The following is a 12,451-nucleotide window of genomic DNA, read 5'->3' as shown; positions in this document are numbered from 1 at the left end:
TAAAATAGTAAGACGAAACGGAAAAAATTTCACCATTAATTACTTGGTACTCTAATAATAAGATTTTGCATTAAGAATTAACATTACAATGTAAAAGGTCATTTTATTACGGATACATCAATGATGAACAATGACATTGTATCCTTTGAGCAGATTCGGATTCGAGTCCTTCTAATGGGGTATTGTTTGGTTATCTTACATGCTAGGACTTAGGAGTTCAATGAATATAAAAATCAAATCACACGAATTTGATCCAGTAAGAAAATAATAAGTAAAAAAAATGAAGTAGGAGGTTGTGATCAGCTGGCTGGAGGAATTTTTCGGTGAGATTTCTCGTCATTGTAGTATTTACTACGTAAAAGATATGGCAAGATATTCCTTTCCCTTTTTTTTTATTTTTATTTTTATAGAGTACTTTTTCTCCAACATGGATTTTTAACTTAGTAAAAAAATATTATTTTATACGGAAAAGGGTCAAATATGTTCCTGAACTATTAAAAATAGAGCAATTATGCCCTCCATTTGTATTTGGGTACAAAATTGTCCTTGATGTGGAGTTTGTTAGTGGGGAGGGGTAAAAGTGAACCACTTTATTAACGGCAAGGGCAATTTTGTACCCAAATACAAACGGATGACATAATTATTCTATTTTCAATAGTTCAGGGACATATTTGACCCTTTCCCGGAAAAAAAAAATCCCAATTTTCAACCAAAGCTAAGTAAGCCTATTGATTTGTGTTGTAAAACTAGTTGTCTAGATTTTCGAATTGCGGGAAGTCATTAATAACTAAATCTTGGGAGTTCTGTAACAAAGCCCAAAGTGATTATTTCTCAGTTTGGGCCCCCGATTCCTAATTGAGTTGGCATAACATATCTGTTTTCACATGAATAAATCTGTTAAAAAACAAAAACACAAACAAAAAGAAAATTCTGAGCTGGGTTTGTTTTCTGTGACCTCCTCAGAGCTTGATTTTCTGTTTTACTCTCGTCTTTGGTCTTCGTTCGTGTGCTCCGCCTTCCTCTCAAAATGACAATTAGGGTTTTCTTCGTCCTGGCTCTTCTCCTCTTCTCTTCATCATTTCTTCAAGGTTTGCTTCTCAGATCACAGATCTTAATTCCTGAAAACTTTCAGTCAAATCCCTCATCTTTGCATGTTAATTTTTGTAGTTCATCGCATTCGCATGCTCATGCACGATCGCATGAACAATTTTACGTATTAAGCTTTATTTAAGTACTCTGTTTCTTTGATATTCGTAATTTTGATTCTCTTCGATTTAATCGAGGTTTGACTATTTAATGTTGACTATTCGAGTTTTGTTATTGCCTGATTGATATCGGGTTGGATTATGATTTTGATTGCCATAGTAAATCTGGAATGTTAAATATTATGCTTTGATATGTTCTCCATTTGGAAATGATAAGCATCAAAATTGAATGTGGACTTTGATTGTGGAAAGTTTTGCTAGTTTTGGTTAGTCAAAGTGATTGTCGTTGACTTGACAATAGCTTCTTGTGATTATGTTTCGTATAATGACTTGGAAAAGAACTGTTGATGCATGCATTGCCTGCTCCCTGATAGAATTGTTCACTCTTTTGATTTAGTTAGATCTTCATTTTTTTTTTATGACGGTGGTGTCCGGGTCGACTTGCGCGCACCTCGACTATTCTATCTGCTACTTGATAACTCCCACCAGCACAATTACTATGTAACTCTGTCCACCAAGTATTAGATAGATGGGCAGCAATCACCTAGTGTTTTTTGCCTCCGCTAGGATTCGAACCTAAGACCTCATGGTTCGGATTTAGTTAGATCTTCAATATTATACTATTTTTTACGCCTCGTATTTTTTTATGATGTTGATTAGGTTGATTATGAGAATTTCCTTTCAGACTCTAACTTGTTCCGTCATTTTGAGCAAAATGTATGTTGCCGATAGCTGGTTTTGGTTTGAGGCTTAGTAGTTGTTTTTCATTGTTAATTGCCATTGTTGTATTTCGTGAAGTTCATTTTGGTGTTAATATTTTCTTTTTAGTTGCTAGAGCTCAATCCGACCCTGAAGCAGAAGTGGTTGAGGGTACCGAGGAAGGAGGGGATCTTGGAATTGTTGGTGAGGATGTCCAAGATTTTAGCAGTGAGAGTTATAGTCCTGCACCTGGGATTGAAACGATTTGTGTTTTCCCTAAAAACCCTTCTAAAGGTGAGTTTAAATTCAGTGTCTACTATGCATCTTTATTATCTTTACCTAATTTTGCTTTGGATAAGGTTGCTGTTAATGGTTTGCCTCTCTTAAAGCATGTTTTTCGTTGTCTATGCAGTAGTGGCAGCTGGTGAGGAGAGAGAGCTGTTGGTTGGAATGAAAAATGATGGTAATTCTGTATTTTCCTTTTCTTTGTCCCATTAAGTTTTTATTTTTAATAGTATTGTTCTGATAGCATCTCTTCCTTTATCTGCTCTGATGGATTTATTTGCCGACTTTGGATGCTGAAAACAGGGGGATCAAATCTGAATATCATTGCCATCCAAGCCAGTGTTCACCTTCCCTTTGATCATCGCTATTTGGTTCAAAATCTTTCTGTTCAGGTAATTGTTGGTGTACATCCTTTCCTATTAATCATGCTTTACGCTGCTTGCTTCTAAAGATTATTGGTGAAATATGTTGACTGAACTGAAAAAAATGGTATTTATTCTCTCTAGATTATTTAGCTTCTATTTGATTCCTTAAGTTTGCATATAATCTTGTCATATTTATGTTGTCTCAAATTTTTATGATCCGAAAGGCTTTTTCTTTCTCTTGTCTCTTTAGTTGTGAGTTAGTTTAAGTTGGGGCTTAGGTAATGTTAAATTTTCCTTGTTTTAAATTTTGGTGATAATAACGTTACCTGAAGATATTCCATGATACATATCATGTTTGCACTTAATAGTTTCTGTTCTTCAGTTAAAGTTTCGTTGCGTTTGCTCCTAACAAGCTATATTTCTCAAGAGCTATTTGGAAATGCCCTTATTTTTTCTCCTTTTAGCTGATGACCACGATAGGTTTTCTAAATATTTATATTTTCTCTCTTGCCAAATTTGTTGGTTAGAAAGATTTTAATCAAATATAAGATTGCTTGAATTAATAAGGTCCTCGTTTTCTTTTTAGAAGTTACTGACATCTGACATTGATCACGGAGAAGGGAAAGAGAAGATGACTCTTTACAGACGCGAAATTACTTTAGCATTACAATTTCAAAGAATTAAAAACATCCCATTTTTGCATGAAACTTCTCTTTATTGACTTTACTTATGATGAACTTAAACTATTTGGGGCATTCAAAAAGCTTCAAAATGAATTCTATTCTGAAGGAGATTTCAAATCAACTAACAAATGAATTATCGTGCCTTAACTTGCTTGTAAGGAATTGAACATACCCTAAACACTTTACCGCTTGGCTTCCTTGGTGAAATGTAATCCCAACCTCTCGGTTGGAAGAGGAGTTTTCCACTAAAACAACCTCACATGTCAGAGCTATATTGTCAAGTTGAGCTCTACTAGCAGCATTTTTAAGATCACCAACTAAGGTAGAGTTCATGTTGGAGCTAAGAAAAGGCCATACTTATATGGCACCTTGGGTATATCTGTGTTTGTTCAAACATATGTTCGGTATTTCATGCTTTGTTTACTAATATTTCGATATCAGAATTGGCTAATTGTGTATCTTCGTTCATTTACTAGGCTTTTAACAACGCAACAGTTCCTCCTTCTGCTCAGGCTACCTTTCCATATATATTTGCTGTCAGCAAATTTATGCAGGTTTGTTTATATAGCATCATTACCATTTTTCTCATCAACTAACATGGAAAAATTGTCCTGCTTATTTTCATATAATTGCTTTGACTTCATTCTCTCAGTTTCTTCTCTGAACTGATAACTCTGTTCATCATGTTGCAGCCTGGAAGTTTTGATCTCGTGGGCACAATTATTTACGAGATAGACCAGAACGCTTATCAAAATGTGTTCTACAATGGAACTATTGAAGTGACTGAACCTGGTGGTATGCTCAGTGTTGAGTCTGTTTTCCTGTTTTGTCTTGGAGTTGCCCTCCTTGGTCTTCTCGGGCTCTGGATACGTGGCCAGCTACAAAATCTCTCAAAGGTGATTATACTTGCCTATATTCCTTGTAAGATGGGAAAAAAGGTGCTTCAAAAACTCGGTTATATCTTAAAATGCCTGTAGGGTATGTATGAGGGGCCACAAGTAGTTTGTGTGTGGGGTTATTGTTTCTAGATCTTGTACCACTATCCTATTGACATGTATATGTCAACGGACTCTGAAATCTGCTTCTTGAAGTGACTGAGAGCTGATGTGCTGGTGACAGTGAGGGGTTTTTTAAGTCATACAGAGGCGTTAGTGTTACCATATGAGAACAAAGCAATCTGTCGAGCAGCTGGACCTAAGAAAAGTACCTCCCTTTTAATGCAGTTAGTGCTATTTCCTGAATAAAATATCTTTAAAAAAATGTGTCAGCAATAAACACATTAGGGTTTTTTTCATTTAAGCATATGAATTTGTCCTTCTAAATCATTCTCTTTCTTTTCTGGATGTGTGTGTAGAAAACTAAGAGAGCACCAAAGGCAAAGGTTGAAGTTGGAACTGCAACAACTGATGCATCCATGGATGAATGGTTGCAGGTATGTGGTTTATTATACTGTTAAGAGTATATTTCTGGACATGTTTAGTAATCTAGATTTCAAATTTTTTATGCGCATATTTACATTTGGATTCGGGTGGGAAGGATTTGCTAACTTTCCTGTTCTTTTTTCAAGGGAACTGCATATACTCAGTCGCAATCCAACAAATTGAAGAAGAAGAAGTGAATGGCTTGAACTGCTACTTTTAGCTGTATTTTACGGGATGTCCAAAACGTGAGGGTTTAAATTAGAAATGTTAGACCTGCTTCACTGTTGTAGCACGAGGATTACTTATTAGCCTCCAATTTTACTACCAACGAACTAACTGGCTATCGAGGAAGCCAAGAAACAGTTTTGTCAAATTCAACTCTCATTTTCCCTTAAAACAAATTTACCTTTTCCCTTTGTGTTGACTTGGTCTGCACCAGATTCTTATGGTTTTTGTTTCTTTGAGTTAGATACTTCTGCCATCTTTAATTTGATTAGCCGTCTCTGTCTTCTAAAATCAATTAGAAGGAAACAACACCAGAATCTGCGGTCCATTATTCAGTCTGATGTTGCTTTCATTTCCTTGGCGTAAACTGAAATGCCTGGCATCATCTAAGAGAAAGTAAATGAGAACGCAAATGTATGATAGCTTTTACCTTTCTGAGAAATAGAATGAGAGTACAAGTCTTACGGGCATTCTACAGTAGCAGCATCCACATGTAGTAGGAGCTAACTTTGTGCGCATAAATCTGAACCAACAAGGACTGAATTGTTTAAACGCCTTTAATGTTGTGTTAAGGTTACGATCATCGGGTTGAGCACAAAGCATGTTTTAGATCTTCAGTAACTTTGCTTTAGACTGATTGATAAAGTAGAATCAATAATTTCATAGTTCTTCAAATTGTTTCACTCAGTAGTCAGTATGCACGGTTTAAGAGAGTTGTCGGCTAGGAAGATTTGGACTTTTTGATTTTGGTAAAATCTAATATAACAGAAACAGTGTCAAGTTGGACCATGGATATGTGAACACCTGACATACATGAGATGAAATGGGAAGCAGATCACATCACTATACAGATCACCTTCATTACTATGGCATTTAGGAGTGGGGGAAGAAGCAAAAGATTCATCAAAGATTTTTATTTTCTTGGGCTCCGTTGGATGTCTAGTATCTACTTTTGTGGCTCTCTATACTTAAAAGCAATTAAGCATCACATGCTACAGAAAATGCAGTCGCTATATATGAAATGTGGAACCTCACCAACCTAATTGCTAACCGTGAGACATTATTTTCCTTCCCCTTTTGGTTGGAGAGGGAAATAAATTGAAGAAATTTCCTTTTCTTTGTTAAAACAAGGAGAATAAATCATGGTTAAAGGGGAAATGTAGAAAGGAGATTAGTGTTCTTACCTTTTGATTACTAAACTATTCGAAATTATGAAGCAAAGTCATTTTTCTTTCATTTGAAACAACAAAGTCACTCAATTATCCCTATTGCACATTGATGATCACTCAGTCGGATTTCTTAATATTTTCGATGAAAAAAACTGACTTGGCAGTCCATATGGATTTTCTTTTTATATTTTTAGCCACTAAAAATAATTATCACCCAAACAAAAATAAACCCAAATTGATCCATTAAAGGTAAACCCACCCAAAATAAACTTTTACTCCTAAACGCACCTCTCTTCCAAAAACCCTTGGACCAATTATTATTTTATAAAACTCTTCTCTTCTTCTCTCAAGCAGATGAACTTTTCATGATTTCTCTAGTTCAAAATTGAACCTTTCAGTATAAAAAATAGTTACTTAATAAGAGCAATTATTTAGCTACATGATATATTATAGTCCAATTAATAGTATTTAGAATGTAAGACTATCAACTTTTCTTGACTCATTTGATTCACTCAATATTGTTTTGGTTCCGCCCTTGTGTCTCTTATTCTCTTAATTTTTTCTTCTTAAAATAATCATGGGTTCGAGGGAGAGCAACATGGATGCTTCTATATAAAAGGAGTGTGACAAGAATTTTCTTTTTAAAAAAGGACGAAAATAAAATAAATGAACTATAATGTAAGATTAGACAAACGAAAAACTAAAGAAAAATAATTACTGATTTTATTAGTATGATATGTTATAAAAAATTGATGGTACAAGCGAAAAAGAAAAAAAGTTATATAAAATAATAATGAGTCCAAGAGTGTAGAAAAGAGATCCGTTTAGGACTAAAAATTTATTTAGGGTGGGTTTACCTTTAGCCGGGGTTGGATTTACGGGTGAGTTTCTATGTTTTGCTTGAGTGTTAATTATTTTATATGGTCCAAAAATATAAAAAGTTCATATGGACTGCTAAGTAAGCTTTTTTTCACCGAAAATATTAACAAATCCAGCTGAGTGATTATCAGTATGCAATATAGATAGTTGAGTGACTTTCTCGTTACAAATTAAAAAAAAATGACTTACTCCATAATTTCGGATAGTTATCATCTGAGTAACGGACTCCTTAGATATTTTTAGTTAAAGGTATCTAAAACACCTTGCCTTTTTTCACACATTCAGATTGAATACTTTCGTACATTACAATTATTATTGACAGCATATGTACAAACCTTCTAACGTGACTATCATTTTGTGCTTTGCATATTACAAAGCTGCATGTGATGTGGGAAATGGTATTCAAGTAAAGCATGCTGAATTGGTTGGAGAATCATTTTCACTGTTTCAACCTTTCAATTCAACCGAAGTTCAAAGAAAACTTAGCAACTTTTTTTTTTTTTTTTTGGTAAATTTCTTCTCACATAGGAGTAGTAATTAAGAGGGATAGGAAATAGCCAATTGGACAACAATGGCCATCAAGCTATATATTGGGATTCGAATTCGTGCAATGTGGCTTGCAGTAAGACAAATTTTATTAGTGGTACAGAAATCATATAAAGAAGACTAACATGAGCTGAAAAGTCAAGTTTACGGAAATGAAAGTCATATAATTTGACAGTTTTAAAACAAATTTTATTATCGGTACAGAAATCATATGAAGAAGACAAACAAGAGCTAAAAAGTCAAGTTTACGGAAATAAACATTTTCTGCAATGATTGTGTCAGAAATTGAGGTGTGGAGGTGGGATTTAATTTGTAGGGTCATGGGGAAAAAACAAAGAACCGTCAATTTATTTTATATTTTATTTTTATTCTCAAGTCTTCCTTTTTAAGAAAAACAGGATAAAGAAAATTTTGCAGTTCTTTTTAAATTCAATTTCAATTTTCCAACAGCTTCTTTTGATGAACCTCTGGCATCACACGTATGTTCTTTAACACCTGATGGAGTAATCATAGTTATTAACAAAATAAGAGAATATACTATAATATATGCAGATTATTACAGTTCTGTAACTGGAATTTCATATTAAATTAGGATGAAAGGAACGAATGAAAAAGTCTCTAAATTATGCATTTCCATATTATAGAGCAGCTAGACGGGGCGGAAATCGGATTGAAAATAAGGGGATTATACTCGAACCCATGACCTAGAGTATCTTTTTTTTTACCCCTTTGCGAAGGGGTGTTTATAAAAACTCGAAAAATCGAACCAAACCGACCAAAAAAACGGATACTTTTTAGGTTTGGTTTGATTTTGGTTTTAAATTTGAAAAACCGATCAAATTTGGTTTGATTTTGGTTTTAATCAAAAAATAACCGAAAAAACCGAACCAAACCGACTATAAAAGTTGCTATTTAAATTTATTATTACACCTATATATATGTATATTTTTATATAAAGTTTCTAAAATTTTATAGTACATATTAGTCATTTGTATTTTTAGTCTAGTTCTTTGCTATTATAATAATCTAATTCTTTGCCATCTAGTTTGATTGATAGTTTTCTTTTGTTAAGTACAAGAATTTATTTCATATTAAAAATAATCAATTTTTAATTGAGTACTTAAATTATTCATCACTATTTGAGTCAATTGTCATCAATATATTTTGGTAAATGATAGATTTCTCAAAAAGCAATTGGTTTGATAGCGTTACGTTGAAAATATAGTCGCCGGAATATGCTTTTGGTAGTGTATGTCTCATATTCAAGAAAAAACCGATAAATAACCAAAAAATCAAAAAACCGACAAAAATTGAATCGATAAAAATCCGACTTAATTGGTTTGGTTTGGTTCCAATATTTGAAAAACCGACTTAGCTGATTTGGTTTCATTTTAGAAAAAAATCGACCCAAACAGAACCATGAACATCCCCTACCTTTGCGACTACACGGGAAGCTTTCAACAATCAATAAAAACATTTACCGATGCACAGTGTAATTTTCTATATATTCATTGACTATCGTTGGACCAATGTGGCTCCCCAACTGCAACTAGGCAATGCAAAGCTGCAATATTGAATGTTAATGATCTGTAGGAGAATGCTACTATGGTAGAAGTACTGTATATGCAATAATACATAAAATCATGCACTTCCTTCTTGATGATTAGTACAATTATTTTGTTCTATAATTTGTGGTAGTAGAAGTTAGTTGACGAATGACAATTAATTCACGCGAATAATGAGAGAAGAACATGCTTTTGTTACTCATTATAAATGCCAACATTTAACTACCCCTTCTTTTCAAATTAAAACTAAATAAAAACACAAGATGTACAACAGTAGAAATACTGGCAATCATACCCTTACATCACTTTGTTAAAAAAGTAGTCAAAGTTTCACATCTAAAGAGCAAGGGCAATCCGGTGCACTAATCTCTTACCTTGCATTTCTGTAAGAGAATATTTCTACGGTTCGAACCCGTGACCTCCTGGTCACATGAGAACAATTTTACCGGATAAGCCTAAGTAACTAACCGAAGATTTTCAGTAAAATAAGTCACATAAATGAGCGCTAACTAAGTAGGTTTACAGGTAGAAAAGAGACGAGGTGTACAGTTGGAGACCTCATTGAATGATGATAATGGCGTTTTATCAAACAGCTAGCTATGCCTGTGACCACCCATTGCTGAAAATCCTTTTTTTTTAAATATATATTTTACAAAAAAACCCTTTCAGTTTTTTCAATCTTTCTGTCACTCATAAAAATCAAGATACATGGGACCTAAACTCATGTGAGGTCCTTAACTATGTGTCGGTAAGACAGTCATAAAAACCAGACTTTTTCTTTACATATTGCTAAGTAGTTAAGTACTATAAATATACCCTTTAGTCAGTTGAAACAAACACAACACAACACCATTCAGAATTTACATTTTTTTGGTACAGAATGGGGCTGCAGTCACTTTGTGGCAGAGTCCTCCTCGGACTGTCCCTGACTTTATTACTCTCTAGTTTCTGCTTTGCTGATGACAAGACAATCAAAGTTTTTGGAATTGGAGAATGCGCTGATTGCAAAGAGAATAACATTAACACCATTCATGCTTTCTCAGGTTCTTTCTAATTTAGTTTGAATGCATGTCAATGTGCTATTGTCTCTTTATATAGTTGAATTGAGTTAAATCCAATTGTATTTTCTAAATATGGTATCGGCCGAACTCATCTCCGTCGTGTTTTCAATGTTGAGCTCCGTTCCATTTGTCTAGTCCTGAGCCTGCATGATGTTTAAGTGTCGCTCTTTATATGATTTTGAAAAATTCTTGCTTCTTGAGCTAGCTTTTGACTGTATTAGATCAAATATCTATCTTTTTAACTTGTTTAAAAAATTCATTAGCATCTAACAATGTTACATTATTGGTTTCAGGGCTTCATGTAAGCATTGACTGCAAGCTTGAGAATGGAGAAATCAAAACAAGGGGTGAAGGAGAGCTTGACAAAGATGGCAAGTTTGAAGTGTCACTTCCTAAGGAAATGATAAAAGATGGCAAGCTAAAGGAAGAATGCTATGCACAATTACACAGTGCATCAGCTGCACCATGTCCTGCACACAATGGCATTGAATCTTCCAAGATTATGATCATCAAAACTGATGGAAAACACTCATTAAAACCTACTGGAAATGTTAAATTCTCAACAGCATTGTGCACTTCTGCTTTCTTGTGGCCTTACTTTAAATACCCACCATTGCCAAAGTTGCCACCTTTCCCTAAAGATCATCCTTGGAAGAAAAATTTCCCTTATTTTCCACCATTGAATCACTTTGGCCACCCTTTCCCTCTTCCCCCTATTCCTCCCATTTTCAAAAAGCCATGTCCTCCTACAGTTCCAAAGCCAAATCCTCCTTCGGTTCCCGTTTACAATCCTACACCAGAACCACCAGTAGTAAAGCCACTTCCTCCTCCAGTTCCAACTTACAAACCAAAACCAATGCCTCCTCCAGTTCCCATTTACAAACCTAAACCAGAACCACCAGTAGTAAAGCCTAAGCCTCCTTCAGTTCCTGTTTACAAACCAAAACCAAAGCCTCCTTCAGTTCCCATTTACAAGCCCAAGCCTAATCCTCCTCCTGTTCCTACTTACAAGCCTAAACCAAAGCCTCCAGTTAAAAAGCCATGCCCTCCTAAAGCAAAGCCTCCTGCAGTTCCCACTTACAAACCCAAGCCCAAACCAGAACCACCAGTAGTAAAGCCACTTCCTCCTCCAGTTCCAATCTATAAACCAACACCAAAGCCACCAGTAGTAAAACCACTTCCTCCACCAGTTCCAGTATATAAGCCACCAGTAGTAAAGCCACTGCCTCCTCCAGTTCCAGTATACAAGCCGCCAGTAGTGAAGCCACTGCCTCCTCCAGTTCCAGTATACGAGCCACCAGTCGTAAAACCTCTGCCACCACCTGTTCCAATTTACAAGCCAATCCCACCATTCTACAAAAAACCATGCCCACCACTTCCACAGCTTCCACCTTTCCCTAAAGTTCCTCCTTTCCACCATCCATTCTTCCCACCACTTCCTCCTTCTATTCCTCACCCATAAACAAACATTACAAAGCCTTGAAAATTATTTGCAATTTATGAAATAAGTTGATCAAACGCTGGAACATTCAAGAGATATGATGCTTGAGAATGTGAAAGGAAAAGAACAGAGAATAGCAAATTTGATGGGGTGGAGAGTTAGTTTTTACTGTGTTATTTTGTTTAGTTGAGTGTTCATGCAAATGTTTGTACATCTTCAAGTGAATTATGGTCCGGGGAATAATTATGGGTATATCTTGTATGCTAGTGTATACGTTCAAGAATTGATCTCGTTAATTTTCATTGTTATGTCATTCATGGAAACTTGTACTATTCATCTCTTTTTAATATACTGTTGGTTTTTAATTACTCTTTCATGTAATCTAGTACTGTTCCTCTCTTTAAATGTATTTGTTTTTGTTATTCATTGGGCAAACAATAGGTGATCAATTACAGAGTCTGTTTTCAGAAAATCTCCTTTTTTAATCTGAAAATTATGTTGATCATTTTCCACTCTATTAATTTACAAAGTTAATGTATCAATATTAAGAAACTTAGACCATAATATCCATGCAGATCGATAGAGGCAAAACTAGTATGCAGTGATCATTGGCGCGATTGATGGAGATGAAAATTGTGTTGTTTATGTCAATCTTTATCATAATCATTGCTGGCTTAAAATGTCATTTTCCGTTGCTATAAAGAGTCATATTAATTATAAAGCAGCTTCCACGGATACCGACAAATACCATTAAATGTTACCTACTTGTGTAGCTAAACACTCAAACTAGTAATCGGGATTAAGCAATTAACAGAGAATAATTCATTTGCTTTGGGAAGTATATTCTATTTACAACAACAACAACAACAACCCAGTAAAATTTCACTAATGGGGTCTGGGGAGAATA

General features: G+C 34.8%; 2 protein-coding genes across 2 annotated transcripts; both read left to right on the top strand.

Annotated features, from left to right (window-relative positions):
- Positions 1–900: 900 nt before the first annotated feature.
- Positions 901–5,124, top strand: LOC107769724 (translocon-associated protein subunit alpha). The gene is made up of 8 exons (XM_016588964.2): positions 901–1,088; positions 2,034–2,198; positions 2,317–2,367; positions 2,493–2,581; positions 3,714–3,791; positions 3,930–4,133; positions 4,592–4,669; positions 4,805–5,124. Exons 1-8 carry the CDS (start codon positions 1,028–1,030, stop codon positions 4,853–4,855), a joined length of 777 nt encoding a protein of 258 aa, XP_016444450.1. The 5' UTR covers positions 901–1,027; the 3' UTR covers positions 4,856–5,124.
- Positions 5,125–9,832: 4,708 nt separating this feature from the next.
- On the top strand, positions 9,833–11,912 carry LOC107773380 (uncharacterized). The gene is made up of 2 exons (XM_016592804.2): positions 9,833–10,085; positions 10,397–11,912. The coding sequence occupies exons 1-2, from the start codon at positions 9,923–9,925 to the stop codon at positions 11,563–11,565; spliced, it is 1,332 nt and encodes a 443-aa protein (XP_016448290.1). The 5' UTR covers positions 9,833–9,922; the 3' UTR covers positions 11,566–11,912.
- The last annotated feature ends 539 nt before the right edge of the window (positions 11,913–12,451 follow it).

Source organism: Nicotiana tabacum, chromosome 19 (assembly GCF_000715075.1).
Source record: "Nicotiana tabacum cultivar K326 chromosome 19, ASM71507v2, whole genome shotgun sequence".
Taxonomy (NCBI): Eukaryota; Viridiplantae; Streptophyta; class Magnoliopsida; order Solanales; family Solanaceae; genus Nicotiana; species Nicotiana tabacum.
The sequence above is the reverse complement of the archived record's forward strand: the minus strand, read 5'-3'. Positions and strand labels throughout refer to the sequence as shown.